At 36.0% G+C, this 15,982-nt stretch overlaps 1 protein-coding gene across 1 annotated transcript in view; it reads right to left on the bottom strand.

The window, feature by feature from the left end:
* Positions 1-638: 638 nt before the first annotated feature.
* The window catches only part of LOC112963647 (protein unc-13 homolog A-like), a 43,496-nt gene continuing 28,152 nt past the window's right edge, over positions 639-15,982 (bottom strand). Inside the window, exons 6-7 of the mRNA XM_026060907.1 lie at positions 4,368-4,434; positions 639-653 (exon numbers count right to left, since the gene is read on the bottom strand). Of these exons, the coding sequence (XP_025916692.1) occupies positions 639-653; positions 4,368-4,434 (82 nt within the window). The remainder of the gene's footprint in view (positions 654-4,367; positions 4,435-15,982) is intronic.

Here is a 15,982-nt window from a genome sequence, read left to right as displayed (position 1 = left end):
TAACTTTGTCACTAATCTCTTAGCCCTCCCCCCCAATCCTAGATTAACTGCTGAGCAATCTCTCCCGATTTCAGCGTGGTGAGACATCTTGACTACTTTGCCACAGACAACAATTCAATTGCACAGTGACAACCAAAGATTCCAGCCCATTCATATTAACTTGTTACTCATCATCTAACCTTAGAGCTCAAAATTATTTGGAAGAATGGTATAGGGAAGCAGAGTAATATTTATATTCCTTTATACAAAGGCTTCCTTTGCCACCTAAAAGACGTGAAGCTGATGCATCAAATCATAATGTAAGTTACTGACTACATTACAACATTAACTATTTGGTTTCAAACATGAGAATAAACTTATCCCACTGAATAAACAATTAGACAAGTACTGAAAGGTGACTGTTCACAAAAGAAATTTTGAAAAAGCACCTTAAGATTATTGTAGTCTCTGACACACCCAAGAGTTTTGTGTTTGATGTCAGTTAGACCAGGATTTCCTTCTCCACTTAATTAATATTGTTTGGCATAAGGAAATGATCAAACCAGTGACAGACTAAGATGGTAGTGCTGAGATCTTCCAGTCAGAGAAGCTCTCTTCCCAGGAGACCCCAGTATAAACACTTATTTTCCTCGCTGTGTTCACACATCCCCACTCTACAAAGAGCATAAGAAAAAAAAAATCATCAAGAACAACAGAATCAGTAAATAAGAAATAGGAATCAGGTCCCCAACAGAGTAGGAAAGAAATAGCTCAGAAGAAACTGATCGTGATGACTTCTTGGCTGGTGTTTGATGAGTATGTCCTGCGAAACAGGTTTAACTTTGCCATAAAAGCACAGAAGTGGCACTGTGCAAGAAACCGTCCATGAAAAAATTTCATGTGCAGTACCTGCATGAGTTTTTCCTACATGTATAAAATAAGCAGCATTTCTGAAAGGGCTACACTCTAATCTCTTGCGTAGTACTCCTACTATCTCTTGTGTAATACTCATTGTGTCGGTACTGTACAGTAGCAGTTTTTATTGCACAAAATATTTATTAGACCTTGGGGGAGTTAAGATCCTAAGTTTCACACAAAAGTTACCTTAAGTTTCTTTCAAAATACTGACCTAAAAGAACAGTGTAAAAAGATTTCCACTCAAACACTGCATAGTTAAGACAGCTGTTTCATGAGCATCTCTTCCAAGGAGCTGATTGGCTCAAGAGAATTGAAGAAATTAAAAGAAATTTCTAAAACAAAACAAGCCCAAAGACTAACTTATTTCTTATTCCAGCTGTTTGTTTATAAATACAGATGTATTCTCATGAAGAGCTCTGGGGCTGCTCCTCTGTTCTGCTCGACTGCTGGTTACCTGAGCTTCTGCACATGCCTTCTTCCTCCCCTGCCCATACATTCACCAGTCCCCTTTCCTTTTCATGGGAATGGGAAAAAACGTTTAGTTAAGACTCTGGTGTCAGACAAAGCAACTGGCTTCAATTACTACTAGAAATACAAAGTACAGTCTTCCTGGCAAACACAGCCTTGTCAGCGAGATTATGGAAACTAGTTGAGGCTGAGGGGGTGGAGGGGAATGACCATGTTCAACAGACAGTTGTATCTGCACTGCAAAGAGGAGCTGTGCAGAAGGACTGCAGAAGTAACACTGAAAAATTCACTTTTCATGCAAAATTTATCTCCTCTAATCCCACATTTCTCTCATTGCTGCCTGTTGCCTTGCAGACACTTCATTAAAGACCTTGCCTCTGAGACAGTTGCTCCATTCAGGAGTGAAGCAAAGGAAAAAGTCATTTGCTAGCAGAGACTTCTGTGATGCCCTAATTCTGCACGAGGGCCTGGTAATAGTTTCATCTCAGAGGCAGGACCTGCACATTATAAAACCAGGTAGCAGAAGGAAGCCTCAGTTTTAGTTTAATACTGAGTAGTCTTTTATCTGCTCTTCCCAAAAACGTTGCACAAACTATTCTTCAGATCAGAAGGTACAAATAGGTAGATACAAAAATTTACAGATCAGAAATGAAGGGCAGCATGCTTGAAGTGTCATCTGTTATAGAATCAGAGACAGATACTGAAGGCTATTATCTCCACAAAATTGGCCTGTTTTGTGTCTTTTTACCAGACTTACAAGGAAGTCTTGCCATAAGAGAACTAAAATTTTGAAAGCTAGAAAATTAAGATTCCTGTTGAACTACCTGACTTCTTTAGATAGCAAAACTAGAATCTTTCCTCTCATACTTTATAAATCCTTGAAGAAAAAGTTATGTTGAAAACTTTATTTAGACAAATGTATAGGCAAATGAATCAGACATTTCGACAGTCCTTTTACAATACAATGCAACTGAAACTGATGGAAGTTTAAAATAACCATCATCCAATTTTATCTCATTAAGACTACAGGGTTTTGTACAAACCTGTTTAATGTAATATACAGGGAAAAACAGTTCACAGTTTTCTGTAAGTGCTAAAAGAAACCGGAAAGAATTCAATTAAGGAAATAAAGAGATTATATCTTGTTAAGATAAATAGGTTGTAAGTGACCACTACCAAACATGAGATGGATGAAATCTCAAGAAAGTATAATACATTTATGAAAACTTGACAAACTGTGGTAACTTTCCCCTCCTTTTGGAAAATAAATCAGTGGTTTCCTCAAAGAAGCAACCTAGGCCCTTCTTAAAATTATTGTACCCATTTTAGCAACAGCTGGTAACAATGATCTCACAACTATTTAGTTCACTGAAATCTGGAACTCAGAAATGTATCATTGCATGACTCCTGTTCAGCTCAGCACACTAGAAGCAATGCTCTGGCAGCTGTCTTGACAGCCCAATCTCTTCTCTCTTCAACAGTCCAGTAAATGGATTAGCATAGAGCAAAAAGCTTGACAGAATGGGAAGTGGTTATTTCATTTTTTGAAAATTGGAGTCCTTTAATTTTTTCATTCTGAATCACAGCAAAACCCATGTGATTTATGTATTTTCATAACTACATAATTGTCCTATAGGGCACTGTACTGGAATTCACACAATTTAAATGCATTCCTATTTAAGGCTCTGGGAAACACTGGATAAACAATAAAGCCTAAAGAGCTCTAAAGAAGCTATCTCATTCTAATCATTTGAAAAAGGTGCAAGCAGACTTCAGGTCTAGAACATAGATATCAAATACTCAAAGGTGCAAATAATTGCTTCCCTTGTTCCTATTTTGTAAAACCAACTCAGTTTAACACATGAGACAATATTGTTTAATTGAAGGAACAGTCCATATTTAAGTTATGAAATAAGTATAAGAACATATGATGCTGAAATTCAGTTTACCATAACTGCAGCCATTCCTTAAAGCCAGCTAAGTACTTGGTTTTCAAAGTGGATGCATTAGTGTTAATTTAAAAGAAAGGCTTGCCTACATCGAACACTATTCATCTCTCCAGGTAGCAGGACAACAATCCTCAAGCCTTCCCTGAAACTCTGGCACCAAAACAACTGAGTGTTATCCCAGTGAAGCTATCTGCACAGAGAACTAGGTAGTTTACTTTCCAAAACCCTTTATCTGCTATACATATCTGGTAAACAGCTCAACTGAGCACACCAAAAGTGTACTAGCAAAAGTTGAATAATTTAATGCAAACAATTTTAAAAGCTGGTTTATTATTCCCTTTCCTTTATCCCAAAGTGCCACACAACTGACACAACTAATAGTACTACTGAGCAACGCAGGAAAAACTGATGACCTCTGAATTTCCGACCAGTCATATGAGGCAACAGTTCATACAGTTTAACAGTAGTAAGCAAGAAAATACTTGGTTCCACTACTGACCACATAATCAGAGCAAATGATCATAATAAATTCCCTTAATTATCACATCTAGTGGGGGGAAAAAAAAAAAAGCCCACTCAGACAATGGTATCATCGTTATAACTTGAGATTTTTCTAGGAGAGAATATTTAAAAAAAAGCTTCTTGAAACCATTTGTTTTAAATAATATTGAAATTAAGTACCTAACTTTCTTAATTTGTATTTTATTCAGAAAAAGTGTCTAAATCATGCTTTCTAGATTAATATGCAATGCAGATGAGAAATGATTGTAGTTAGGCCATCTTATGTGTCTAAAAGAAAGCTTCAGAATCCCCTCCTCTTTCTGTTCGAGTAGAAGCTACCAGAATCCTGAGAGAAGGGAACCACACAGATTTTTAAGAACCAACAGAAGAAATTGTCCCTACCATCAGAAACTTGGCAGTCATTTCCTCAGATTCTGCTGTAAATGAATAGTTATTTACATGAACTACAAACCTTCTGCTGAATTCTCCCTCCATCTGAGAAAATTCTTTAAGTTTCAGTAACACATAAATAGTAATAATAAAAGCTCTTACCTTCTGAATAGCCCTGGCCCATCTCGCTTTTGCAAAATTACTTCTGTCAGCTTGATCTTTATTTCTCCTGGAGAAAAAAAGAAGAAAAATAAAAAGGCACTCAGAGCAGCCAAGTATGAGCAAAAAACAATTTAAAACAGCTCTGATAAATTTATGCAGAGACTGATCGAAGTTCACAAGAACCATCACCCATTTCTATGTGTTCAGTCTTTACATACAGTACTGTACCTGCAATTTTCACAATACTCTACAAAATATTAGCTCTGTATTTATTCTTAATATGCAAATTCATCCTTGTAATTAGGGTAACTTTACACTTAGCAGGAAAAGAGGTGATTTGAAGTCACACAGTATCATTCTCCTACTCAATAATCTGATAAGCTGTTCAACAAGTACTGTTTCAGTGAGCGGTTTCACAACTGGCCTCACTTTACCAATACTAAATCCAAACACATTGCAAAAAAAAAAAAATAATAATTAAAAAAAAATCGGAGAGGACACTTGATTATGAGCTACTTAGCCCTCAATACGGAAGATTTATTTCATTCATATCTGTTAAAGTGACAAGATATCATGAGCTAGAACAATATTTGTTACGGTGGATAACCAGGTTAAAAGACAATTTTGTAATTACTTTTTCCCATTATCTACATCTAAAACACTATTTGCAATTCTAGCCCACTTCTTTCCAAAATGCAATTAAAATTAATAAATAACCTTCTAAGAAAACCTAATACTCCTATTCCGAACAACTTTTTTCAGTAGCATTTTATAGTTAAAACAGAATAACAAGTCAAAAATCATTATTCTTTTTTTTGATAATATAATTTTCAAGGCTCTTTTCTTTACAGTTTAAGAATGGATTAGAGAAACAGGTTCCTCCCGCACCATTTCCACATTTATTTCCAATTACTCTGTCGCTCTCTACTTGAGTGGTTAGATGACAAAATAGAACATAGAATGATTATAGTGAAGAGTCCCCAGATCTGCTGATGATTTGATGTAAAGTTAGAGCACAGCATACAGATAATTGATTCAGCACAGAGGGGAAAAAAAAAAGCAGAACTTAGACACAAAACAGCAAAACAGAGGCTAATATCTCTATCTGTTGATTTTCTCTGTTGTAGCAAAGTATCAAACTGCAGTCCTGAAACAATTCTGACACATCCAGCCTTTCTGAAGCAATTCCAATATCCAAGAAGAGACTGCTTCACAGCATCCCCTTTGGATTACAGGGTGTTTCATTAATTCTGTGAGTGTATTACCTTGCAAAGACATGATCCCTGCCCTTATTTTACTGATAAGGTATAAAGGAGTATTGGTAAAGGAATGTACTTCTTGATTCTAGTGGTTCATAAATTAGGGTTACAAGGTTTTTGACATCAAATGGCAGGAAAACAAAAGGAGGCCCTTGAATTGCCTCAGTGAAGGCAAACTGTTGAGAGACACTGGGCTAGCACTGTGACTCACTCAAACTGCACTCAAAGAGGTACTGAGAGAATATCCTGGAGGTGAACAACATGGCACAGAATATATCATACTACCCCGTGCCTGACCCTCAGTAACTGGTTGACTGTTGTACCCTATACAGCACAATCAGTTTTGCTTACAGGGAGCACAGAGCTAAAGGAACGTATTTAGAGCAGCCGATCATTCCATGTTCTGATGTGTTGGAGCACAAACTTAGAATTCAAAGTGACCTTGACAGATTAGAGACACAATATGGAAAACAAACAAACAACAAAAATAACCACCACACACAAAAAACCCCAAGATGAAATTCAACATACAAATGTGCAAGGTTCTATATTGAGGCAGGAATAATCAAATGCTTAAATATGTATCAAGGAGAAAAATGTGCTGGTAGCTGTTTTTCAGAAAACATTCTCAAGAATATAGCAGTTCTCAAGTTGAATAAAAATTCAACCCACTATGTGAAAATAGCAAACATGGGGAAATACAGAGACAAGTATTGTTTGGGACATGAAGAAATGCTTCCTCTAGTTCTGGCAAGGAGTGGAGTACTTTACCTAGCTTTGCATGCCACACTCCAAGAAGACACAGCCCAGAGGAAAGCATTGAGAATAAGAGCGATCTGGAAAAGATGTTCTGTAACAAAAGCTTAAGGAGCAAGAGTTGTTTAGTCTAGAGAAGAAAATAATTAGAGGATGCATTATGACAGCATTTGGATATGAAACAGGTAGCTGCATTAAGAAACTATTCTCTAGGTCTTGGATTGCATCAAGGGAGATATGAAGTACATTTTAGCAAACATGCTGCGTTGATAAGGATAGCTAAGTGCTGAAAGGCATGGCATAAAGAAGTTGTGGAATCTCTGTCAGGTAAGACCAGACAAACGAGGGTCAGGAACAGTGCCAGTGAGTCCACCAGGGACTGGAGACAGACCAGATGATCTCTGCAGGCACTGCCCAGCCTTGATCCTATGAAAAGTTTGTGAAGGGAAGTTGGATACATATCAAATATCTAATGTCACAAACTATTATATACCCCTGAAATCTTAATTTCATTTGAACTTAGTAACTGAATGAGAGAAAGCCACTTTCACTTAGTTCATTTGTGGGACAAGCCAAAGTGTGAAAGCTCAAAGTATGAGTTAAAAAAGTCCCACTGAATATATTAATGACATATACCCAGCTAGTCTTTAAGACTACACAGACTCATCCATGTACTGGCTTTATGATGAAGCCTGCTTACAAATGTCAGCATTTTCCTCTCAAGGTGATAAATGCTCCAAAGCCCTGGACTAAAAGGGAGAACCCCCCCGCAAATCTTACATTTACTCAGCCACAGCATCATTAACAGAATAGAACACTAACAAATTTTTAAAGATTCTTATCTGTACTATGCAATTGGTTGCCTCTACAGACAGAAATTGTATAGTTACACTGGCCAATTATAATGAAATCTCATTATTCATCTGTTTTGCCACACCTGTGAAGAATATGCTGGTGTGAGTTGTAAAATGCAAATTCACTTCACGGCTGTTAGGCACAGGTTGAAATTTTAAGTATAGTATAGACTCTACCACTCTTGCAAGAATCTGTAAGCAAATACTGCCTTGTACAATAATAGAAAATAGCAAAATAAAAGTATACAGTAAAATTCTATAGACTAAAATTATACCATCCTCCACAGATTGAACTTATCTACTAAGTAAGGTGGCAAGTTATTTTTATTACACTTTAGTGCTATCCCTAGGCCCACACATTCCTACTTAATCTTAGAATAATGCTCTTTTATTTGAAGAGAAAAATGCTCTCTCTGATAGGCATGGGTGAGCGAACATGATGCAAATGAAATACGAAGAGTCTTGTCTTCCCCTGCCCTCATCTTCGTGACTGCATGTTTGCAGCTTCAGCCTTTTTCCTTTTCACACCTACTTTTTTACATATACATAACATATCTAAACACACAGTAAATCAGCCAAGTGTTTAGTGTTCCCCATCCAGCCCATCCCATCCAGTTGCTGTTAATTACACTGGAGTTATTAGTTAATAATTATCCTCAAGAATTGTTAGGGTGATTAACCCCAAGGTCAGATGGCGTTAGATGTCAGCATTGATTCAGAAGGAAGAGATAAAAACAGCTTTCTCCACCTTAAGTGAAAGTAAGTAGAGTCATGAGTGTATCTAAGTTTTCAGGGATAACGTAGATAGGCAAGATAGGCAGACAAAAATTTTAACTGCCTTGAATTACTTTTAGAAAGTAGTTGTTCTGTGATCCTTTCCTATCTGTAAAAGGAAGTTTAAGTAGGTTTGTGTACTGCTCAAGTAAGCTGTACTATTGAGTAGTGCAGGAGTAAGAATTCTCCTTAAGCTTGTGGGCAGTGCAATAAATCTTTATTATCTCAGTGCAGGAATGGGATCTATTATATATCCATATTTAAAAAGTCAGCACAGATAGAGAGGGTAGGAGCAGCCTGTGCACATGATGCTGACACAGTGATCAGTTCAGTTTAGACAACAAATGATTGTTAAATTTCTATTCAAATATATTAAAACCACCTAGTTACCTGGGAGAAGACAGCAACCCATTACTGAATAAAGCTTCTAGATGATATGCAAGTTACAGGAATTCAGAGTCATGAAGACCAGATACTGCTGTAAAGCCATCTGTACTGCTAACTGAACCAGGTGCAAAGAATACGTTTTGTTCTGGGCAAGTATATTGCCATAATTTTTGGAACAAAGAAAACAAACAATAATGTCAGATTAGGAGAAGTTAACACAAGGATTACATCTGAAAATAACTGAGTCCTAGTTGATAGCTAAAGAACACAAGCTCCTAATGGCAGACTAACCAAAAAACTGTGTACAAACAGGATGAATGCCAGTAAGAGTGCCTGAAATTCATACCAAATTCACCTGTTTCTACAAGATACTGCCCCATCGTGGTCTCTGAAAGGTTACTGGGCAGCCTGCTGTAGCTCACAGAATTATGAGAAGGAAGAAGAACTTGAAAAGAAGCCATGTAACGAGAAGTCCAGCAATATGCAGATACAGCGAGTTGAGCTAGTACCCTAGGTCAAATATTTGATGCGTTGTGCAAACTTAATTGGACTGCAAGTCTCTGCTCTAAGGACTAAAATAGGTAGTCTCTTTGCACTCCATTTAACAACAGAAGACATACTGGTGCATGGGAGTGTGCAGGCTAGATAAACATGAGGGCTGTTCACAATCATGTTTATCAAAAGCTAAAGATTTTTATACAACAACAGCAGAAGTGACACTGACACTTCTATCTAACAGATGTTTTCCTTCTCAGTTGTGTTGCCCAAACATTAAAATAGGTCTAGTATTTCAATGACAATTTGCATTTTTATGGCACTTCTTGTAAAATTAAATGTCACTACAGACTGTTGTAAAGCAGTTAATTATATAGCAGTTGCAGTGTGGCCACATACAGACAAATAATGACACCCTCTGAATGCTTATTTGCTTTCTATAGACAGTCCTGAACATTTGCATTGATTTCTAACTATTAATCATTACTGCCGATTTCATCAGCTTTAAATATAAGTGGAAATAAACCATGCAAGAAAAATTGAAATAATTATACTGTTTTTTTCCCTTCAAAAGAAAAATGCTTATTATGACATGTTTTCATCATTAATTTCTACTTCCCACAGTCATGCTAACATTTTGTGCTTAGCGGACTGATCAAGCAGAGTTCTACATGGGTAGTATGCTACCCCAAACTGTGTTTTTTTGTTTTGTTTTCTTTAAATAGCTTTCTGAAAAGCATCCGATACCAGTCACTCCTTTTGAGGATATGGGATAAGCAGTGACACTGATTTCTCGATTTTATTCCCCACCCTTTTATAATTTAAATGAAGGAGGGTGGGAAAGAATATGTAAAGACGAAAAACAGCTTCTGTGTTCTTTAGAATACCAAAAAGAATACTTTCAAGTACTAGTAAGTGTGGCTTCTGAAGCATGCAAATTTTAACACACATTAGAAGTATACGAATTGACTTGAAACTTTTCGGGGGGGATTTATACACCATGTCACTCATTTAGACTGCATCAACAAGTTCTTTTTCAGTACCTCCAAGTGCTGATGCAGGGAAGCACATCAGTAGGACTAGCTGCTGAAGGTAACTGCCTTGCAGGGCAGACTGAAGTGACATTATCAATATTACACACACCTGGGCTGCAATAACCCTGTCCTTGTTATAGCACAGGCAGACCAATGCCAGGAGATTATCTGAAGCAGAGTACACTGAAATAGTTTCCAGCTGAAAACAAGGTACCTTGCATTACTAGTTTTGAAATCAACTCATGTATTTAGAAGAAAGAACAGTATTCTTAAAAATTATAAGTGGGATGTGGAACCGGAATCCCAGCTTCAGCACTATTGTGACATACAGCTATAATTTAACCTTAACTCATTTTGTATGCCTCAGAATTATACTGTGTAGATGTAAAAAAACAGTATAAGATAACATTAAAAAACCATAATAAATAGCAGCTTAGTAAAACACTAGTAAGAATGATAGGCAGTATATGTCCAGCCTAGCTTTAATCATGTTAACTAGAAGTGAATGACTAGAAAAAGTCAGGAGAATTAAGAAATAAGCTAGGCTTGATCACATTAAGTTTTTTTTTTAAGCCATATATAGATTCATATAATTTAGCATTATCTGACTACCTTATAAAGATTTGTTTTGTGTCAGTGACAACGGAAGGTTTGCTCTAAAATAGTTTCCCTGTAGCATTCAGCCTCTATTCCTGCAGAAGTTCCCATTTGCAGATGCCCAAGTAGCACTTCTTAAAGTTTCTGAATATTAGAGCAGAGAAAAAAACTTGCATATGGGTCATCTACCTGTTAACTCATCTTTGAAGTAAAACTTTAGTTTTAAACTTCACTATATTTTTTCTTTTGCATATGTTTTCTTGCTGTCTACACTCAGAAGTTTCAGAAGTTAAATTATCATCTTATATGACCTGTCCATATCATAGCTATATTACTACTGTTTTTTTACTTAGGATAATTTACATTTAAAGCTCTGAGTTTTTGTCTTTTTATCTACTATTGCAAGACCTTAGTTTCTTTGGGACAAGATGCTAGAGTTATCAGGTCATATTTGGTGAGCGCTGTTGTATTTTGGAATGAAATAATTTAGTGTTTTCTGATTTCCTTGAAGTCCCCTTGAGTACAAGCCTAAGTTAAATACATAGTGCAGCACTATCATCCACCTACTAACCATACTCATCAAAAAGTTTTGAAACAAATTAATAGAAACAAAAATATGCTTACATGTAAGCTTTATATAAATTCTTGGTGTCCCCCCTCCCCTTTTTCAACTTGAAGTGATACTTACCTAATCATTAAGAAACTATGTTTTATACAAGGCCTGCATTTTCAGATTCACCTTTACAGAAAACAACTGAGATCTCTACATATATATATTTACACCCCCATAGTGAAATTCACACTTTTTTCCAAGTTCAAATGTCTCCTCTGCTTCTTCCTAAGATTTTCATAGGTATAATTCATGTGGATTGTTAATGACATTTTCCTGTAGGAATATCCTTATTCCTGCTTATGTTTTAGAAATACCTCTGAGGTATAGCTAGCCAAGTCCATTATCTGCACAGCTGCTAAAGATACCCTGTCAATAACTGCAACCTCATTACCCCTCCTCTTCCTGGTTATAATTAACTATTTGTTGCAAGGGAAGTACTTTCTTCTCCCTGGTGTGGTTTCACCTTTCAGGCTATATGTTTATGGGTTGTTGGCATCTATGGTAAAGCTGATTTAGGAAGTCACAGCTTAATTTCTTAAGAATTATTTTCCAACTAGGTTAGTTCAGTGTTCTCGCTTACAACATGGGCCAATAAACATTTGTATCATCATAGATAAAGAGATGGTAAACTACTCTATGTAGATGAGAATGGGTAGTTGGGGAGAGGGAGATAACTTCTTAAGTTGGCTTAATTGACAAAGATAGCAATTCGGAAGCTATAAATTTAGTGTATAAATTACATTCGTAGTGAATTTTACACTTAGGTTTACATAACTATAGTGCATATGACTTACTGCTTTCTTTTGAGTGAGACCAATCACGGTAGTATTCAAGCCCCTTGTACAGGTTTTTGAGGCGTCTTGTAATAATCTCTGCTGAAGTTCAGGACCATATTGCTCTGGTTCCTCTTCAATTACTGAAGTCTTAATTCTACATTCCATATTTGTGAAAACTTAGTTGAGGATGATGAAGAGTTTTGCTTTAAAAAGTACTATAAAGATGAAATTTGTGGCTGTGCACCATATAATTTTATAACAAACTTCTAAAGAGATCCTACTGAAAACTTCACGGTGTGGAATTAAATCATGTAACTTTCAAAAATAAAAGCCAAACTACCAAAATCTATTTGGAAGAACTCTAGGAAAGAGAAAATGTAAAGGAACATGTCCTCTTGGATCACCATTTGTTCTAAACTGCAATTTGCCTCGCCAAAGGAAATTTATTTTGTTCCCTACTACTACTCTTAGCAGTTCTATACATATTTCATTGGTTGTTGTGACAGAATTGTCTATTCCCTCAATGTCCTATTTCTCAATTTCTATTGAGTACAATGTTTTCTCTTCATACTGCTGCTGTTGCTAACTTATTTCCATATAGTTTTTCCACCCAAATCTTTTAAGACATTCAATTGTTACCAAATTTATTCTTAAGATGACATATTTGCTTATCTAAAGTAGAGGCAAATTATAAAACCCTTAAAAAAACTCTTAAATTTCAAATTCACTATCTTATTCAGTATTCTTCAACTCTAATCTTTTACCATCTTCTTCCTGCTGTGCAGAGCTACTGCAACAGTCTTTAAATTTCTTTAAAATGATTTCTTTTTTTTAAGTACAGTTTGAAAGAACTACTTTTATTCCAGCCAAGTGTAATAAGTCTAAGCAAGAGGTCTGAAGGAAAAAAACACAGTTGAGAAAAGCAAGAGGATGGAACTGAACTTGGAAAGGGCAGCAGAGCAAAAAAGACCATGAATGAGTGGTGTTAGCTGAAGTGACAGACAAAAATTAAGCATGTGGAACAATGGAATGAACTCTCAGCACTACAGTGCTATTCAAAAGAGCTTTATTTTATATGAAAACTGTAAGCCACTATTACTACAATTCTGTCTTGTAAAGATCTATCCTGCTGTAATATAATAAATGAATAATGTCATTTATTTGCAGTTTTAAATGACTGCTATATAAAATTAAGTCAAATATCACCTAGAGCAGAATACTTTCCTACCCACACTGCTTCACAGAGCTCAAGCAGAAAACAGCTGCCCAAGTAGCCAAGCTACTCAAAGGAATGATTTTTAGTATCTAAAAGTAGTTAGTATTTCAGAGAAAGTCACTCATTTGGTAGGTGTTTGATGTGAACAGCTATTTTACCTTGCCTTTGCAACATGGAAGTGTTACATGATGTAGACTCTAAACCAGAGGAAAAAATAAACTCCAGTAGAACAGCAAATCAAAGAACGAATGGCTGCAGCAACCACTTACCAACATGTAAGTTCTCTTCTTGTGAACTATTCTGGACACGATATGTTCCTCCTTGTTTTTTCTACTCACAGAATACTTTCATATAGCTGCTACTTTCAGAAAATGCACCACTGACTGTTTAGTACTACAATACTAGCTTAGAACAAGCATGCAAGTTTACAGCAGATGAGGTTCAGCTCAGATAGATACACAACTGCTACTGCTATTATTAATGGTCTTAACAGGGCCATTTAGTTAAAGATTTCTGCTAACTGTCCTTGGTATATCTTTTTCTACAGTTAAGAAAAAGTCAAGTTATCTTACTTCTCTTGCTACTAAAAAGATAAAAAATTCATGCTTTTTTTTTTTTTTTTAGCATGGAACTGCATGGACTGCAAACCATTAATTTATGCTATAGAAATAAACTGTATACAATTTATAATCCTATGCTGCTATTATACAAGCATTATTCATATTCAAGCAGCACAGATCCCAAACAGAGATTCTATCATGCTAGATACTATAGAAATGAGAAGGTAATATTAGTTTCCTTCTCAAAGACTTGATATTGGATATTTATATTATGCTGTTTGTACAAACTGGAAGATATTAGCAACTTATGACAAACCCATTTTCTCCTTCTGTGTACTGTGAAATAGAACAATAAAGATTCATATATGCTAGCTGCAATTTATGTATCCATGCTTAGTTATTATCTTGAAAATAAGACTTGCTATAGCTCAATTAGTAATAATTGTTTGATCTAGAAATATTTTCCTCACCAGTTGTGGGTATGAGGTAAGGAAAATTAGAATAGGCAATGGGCAACTGAGTACTTAATATTTTTTTGAATCTGGTAGTTTTGTCCTAAAGAATGTAACTTGACAAAATTAATAATTTAATAACCTCCTGAAAAGCAAAGCAATTTAATTTCAGTGCTTACTGGATTGCTGAAAGATACTGGTAATGCACAGAATGCCTTTGAGTGATATCTCTCAGTGGCTAAAAACAGACATGTTAAACAAGTGCTCTTAAAAAGAAGATTGGCATTTTTAATCCAGTATTTAAAGTTAACTTTCCTACTTTTCTTTGGATCTGTTCTAGTTTAAAGATCAGCAGTGTGCCTGGGCCCTTCAAGGTCTGCCAAGACAGTACTAAACATTCTAAAATGGGAGCAGGCCTTAAAACAACTTCCCAGTGCTAGATATAGAAAGCGTCCGTCCGTCTGTCGTCCCCCCCCCCAACCTGTCTCTTATCTTCCTCAACTATCATGTGTAGCTTGGAGGAGCAATCTGCTTTTCTGCTAAGGAGTTCTGAAAGAACTGGCAGTCAAGAAGAATTAGAACTCAAGGCAACTGAAATGGTGGACCTACATCCCAGAAATGGAAAGAAAGGACCCAATTCAGGTGCTTAAATATAGGCATCCGAGGCCATTTGAGCTCATCTGGCCTTCAGATCCCACTCTAGCTGATCCTGTGACATATCTGCCCCGCATGGAACTCTGCACTACGACAGGGAATTTTGAGCGGCACTAAGTACCTATATGTTTGGAGAAGTGAATCCTACCCAAGTCACTGGTTTCCAAATCAAATGAAGCTGTGGCCCTGGAAAATGATAGTTCCCTTCTTCAAATGTGTGGGAAAAACAAAATATCTGTTATGAGAAACTAGAGCATAGTGATACAACTGGAGCATTATAAAACAATGGCACAAGGGACTGCAATTATGTGGTTTGATTTTTAGAAAACAGTCTCAGAATAATAATTAAATGCAAAAACACTGATTACAATGCCAAGTGTTTTTTATATTTTAAAAGTAATGTGCCAGTTCTGAAAGGCTGGGAACCAGTGAAAAGGCATGTGTGACCTACATTTTTGTTGCCATGCCTTCCCATTTTCTTTCTTTTGGACCTTACTTCTTGTTGGCGGTACGTAATAACGAGTACACGATACCCAGAGTATATCTGTACAGTACACAATAATGCATCATGGTAGACAGGTGATGCTTAACTGTTCTGTAATTTTGTAATATAATTTTGAGGAACATTTTGTCTAAGGAACAATTTGAATGATCGCAACAGAAAACAAATGGATACGGACCAACAGTATCTGCTTAAACAGCTATGGCTACCTATTGCAAGTATGGTTTTAGAAATTCCTGATCTGTAGCTGCAGTCAGATGTAAAATGGAGGTGAAAATTTTCATGTTTTATAAATTTCTGCCTGCCTATCAATTATTCTGTTATCCAGGCATGAATAATTAAACAAATTACTGGATAAATCGCTGTAAAGTGATCACTCCAAATGAATTTAGACTTTAACAAATGTATGCTCTCTATATTTCAAAACAGGTAAATTAATTACATTTTTAAGAAGCCATTCAGCTCTCAGGATGTTACAAGCATTAAGAAACTTCTAAGACTCAATTTATGATGTTTAAGCTTTCTTCTCAATTTTCAGTTGCTTGAAAAAAAAATGCATGTTGCTGTTACATCATATTAATTTACTTTAATGAATATCAGTTTAATGACAACAATTACTTTAAAATCAACATTGCCAGTGATTGCAATTAGTGAAGTCCCATTTTAATAATATATCTCCTCTTAAC

The sequence above is a fragment of the Apteryx rowi genome, unplaced genomic scaffold (assembly GCF_003343035.1).
Source record: "Apteryx rowi isolate R43461 unplaced genomic scaffold, aptRow1 scaffold_172, whole genome shotgun sequence".
In the NCBI taxonomy this organism is placed as follows: domain Eukaryota; kingdom Metazoa; phylum Chordata; class Aves; order Apterygiformes; family Apterygidae; genus Apteryx; species Apteryx rowi.
This window is presented reverse-complemented; position numbering and strand designations above follow the sequence as displayed.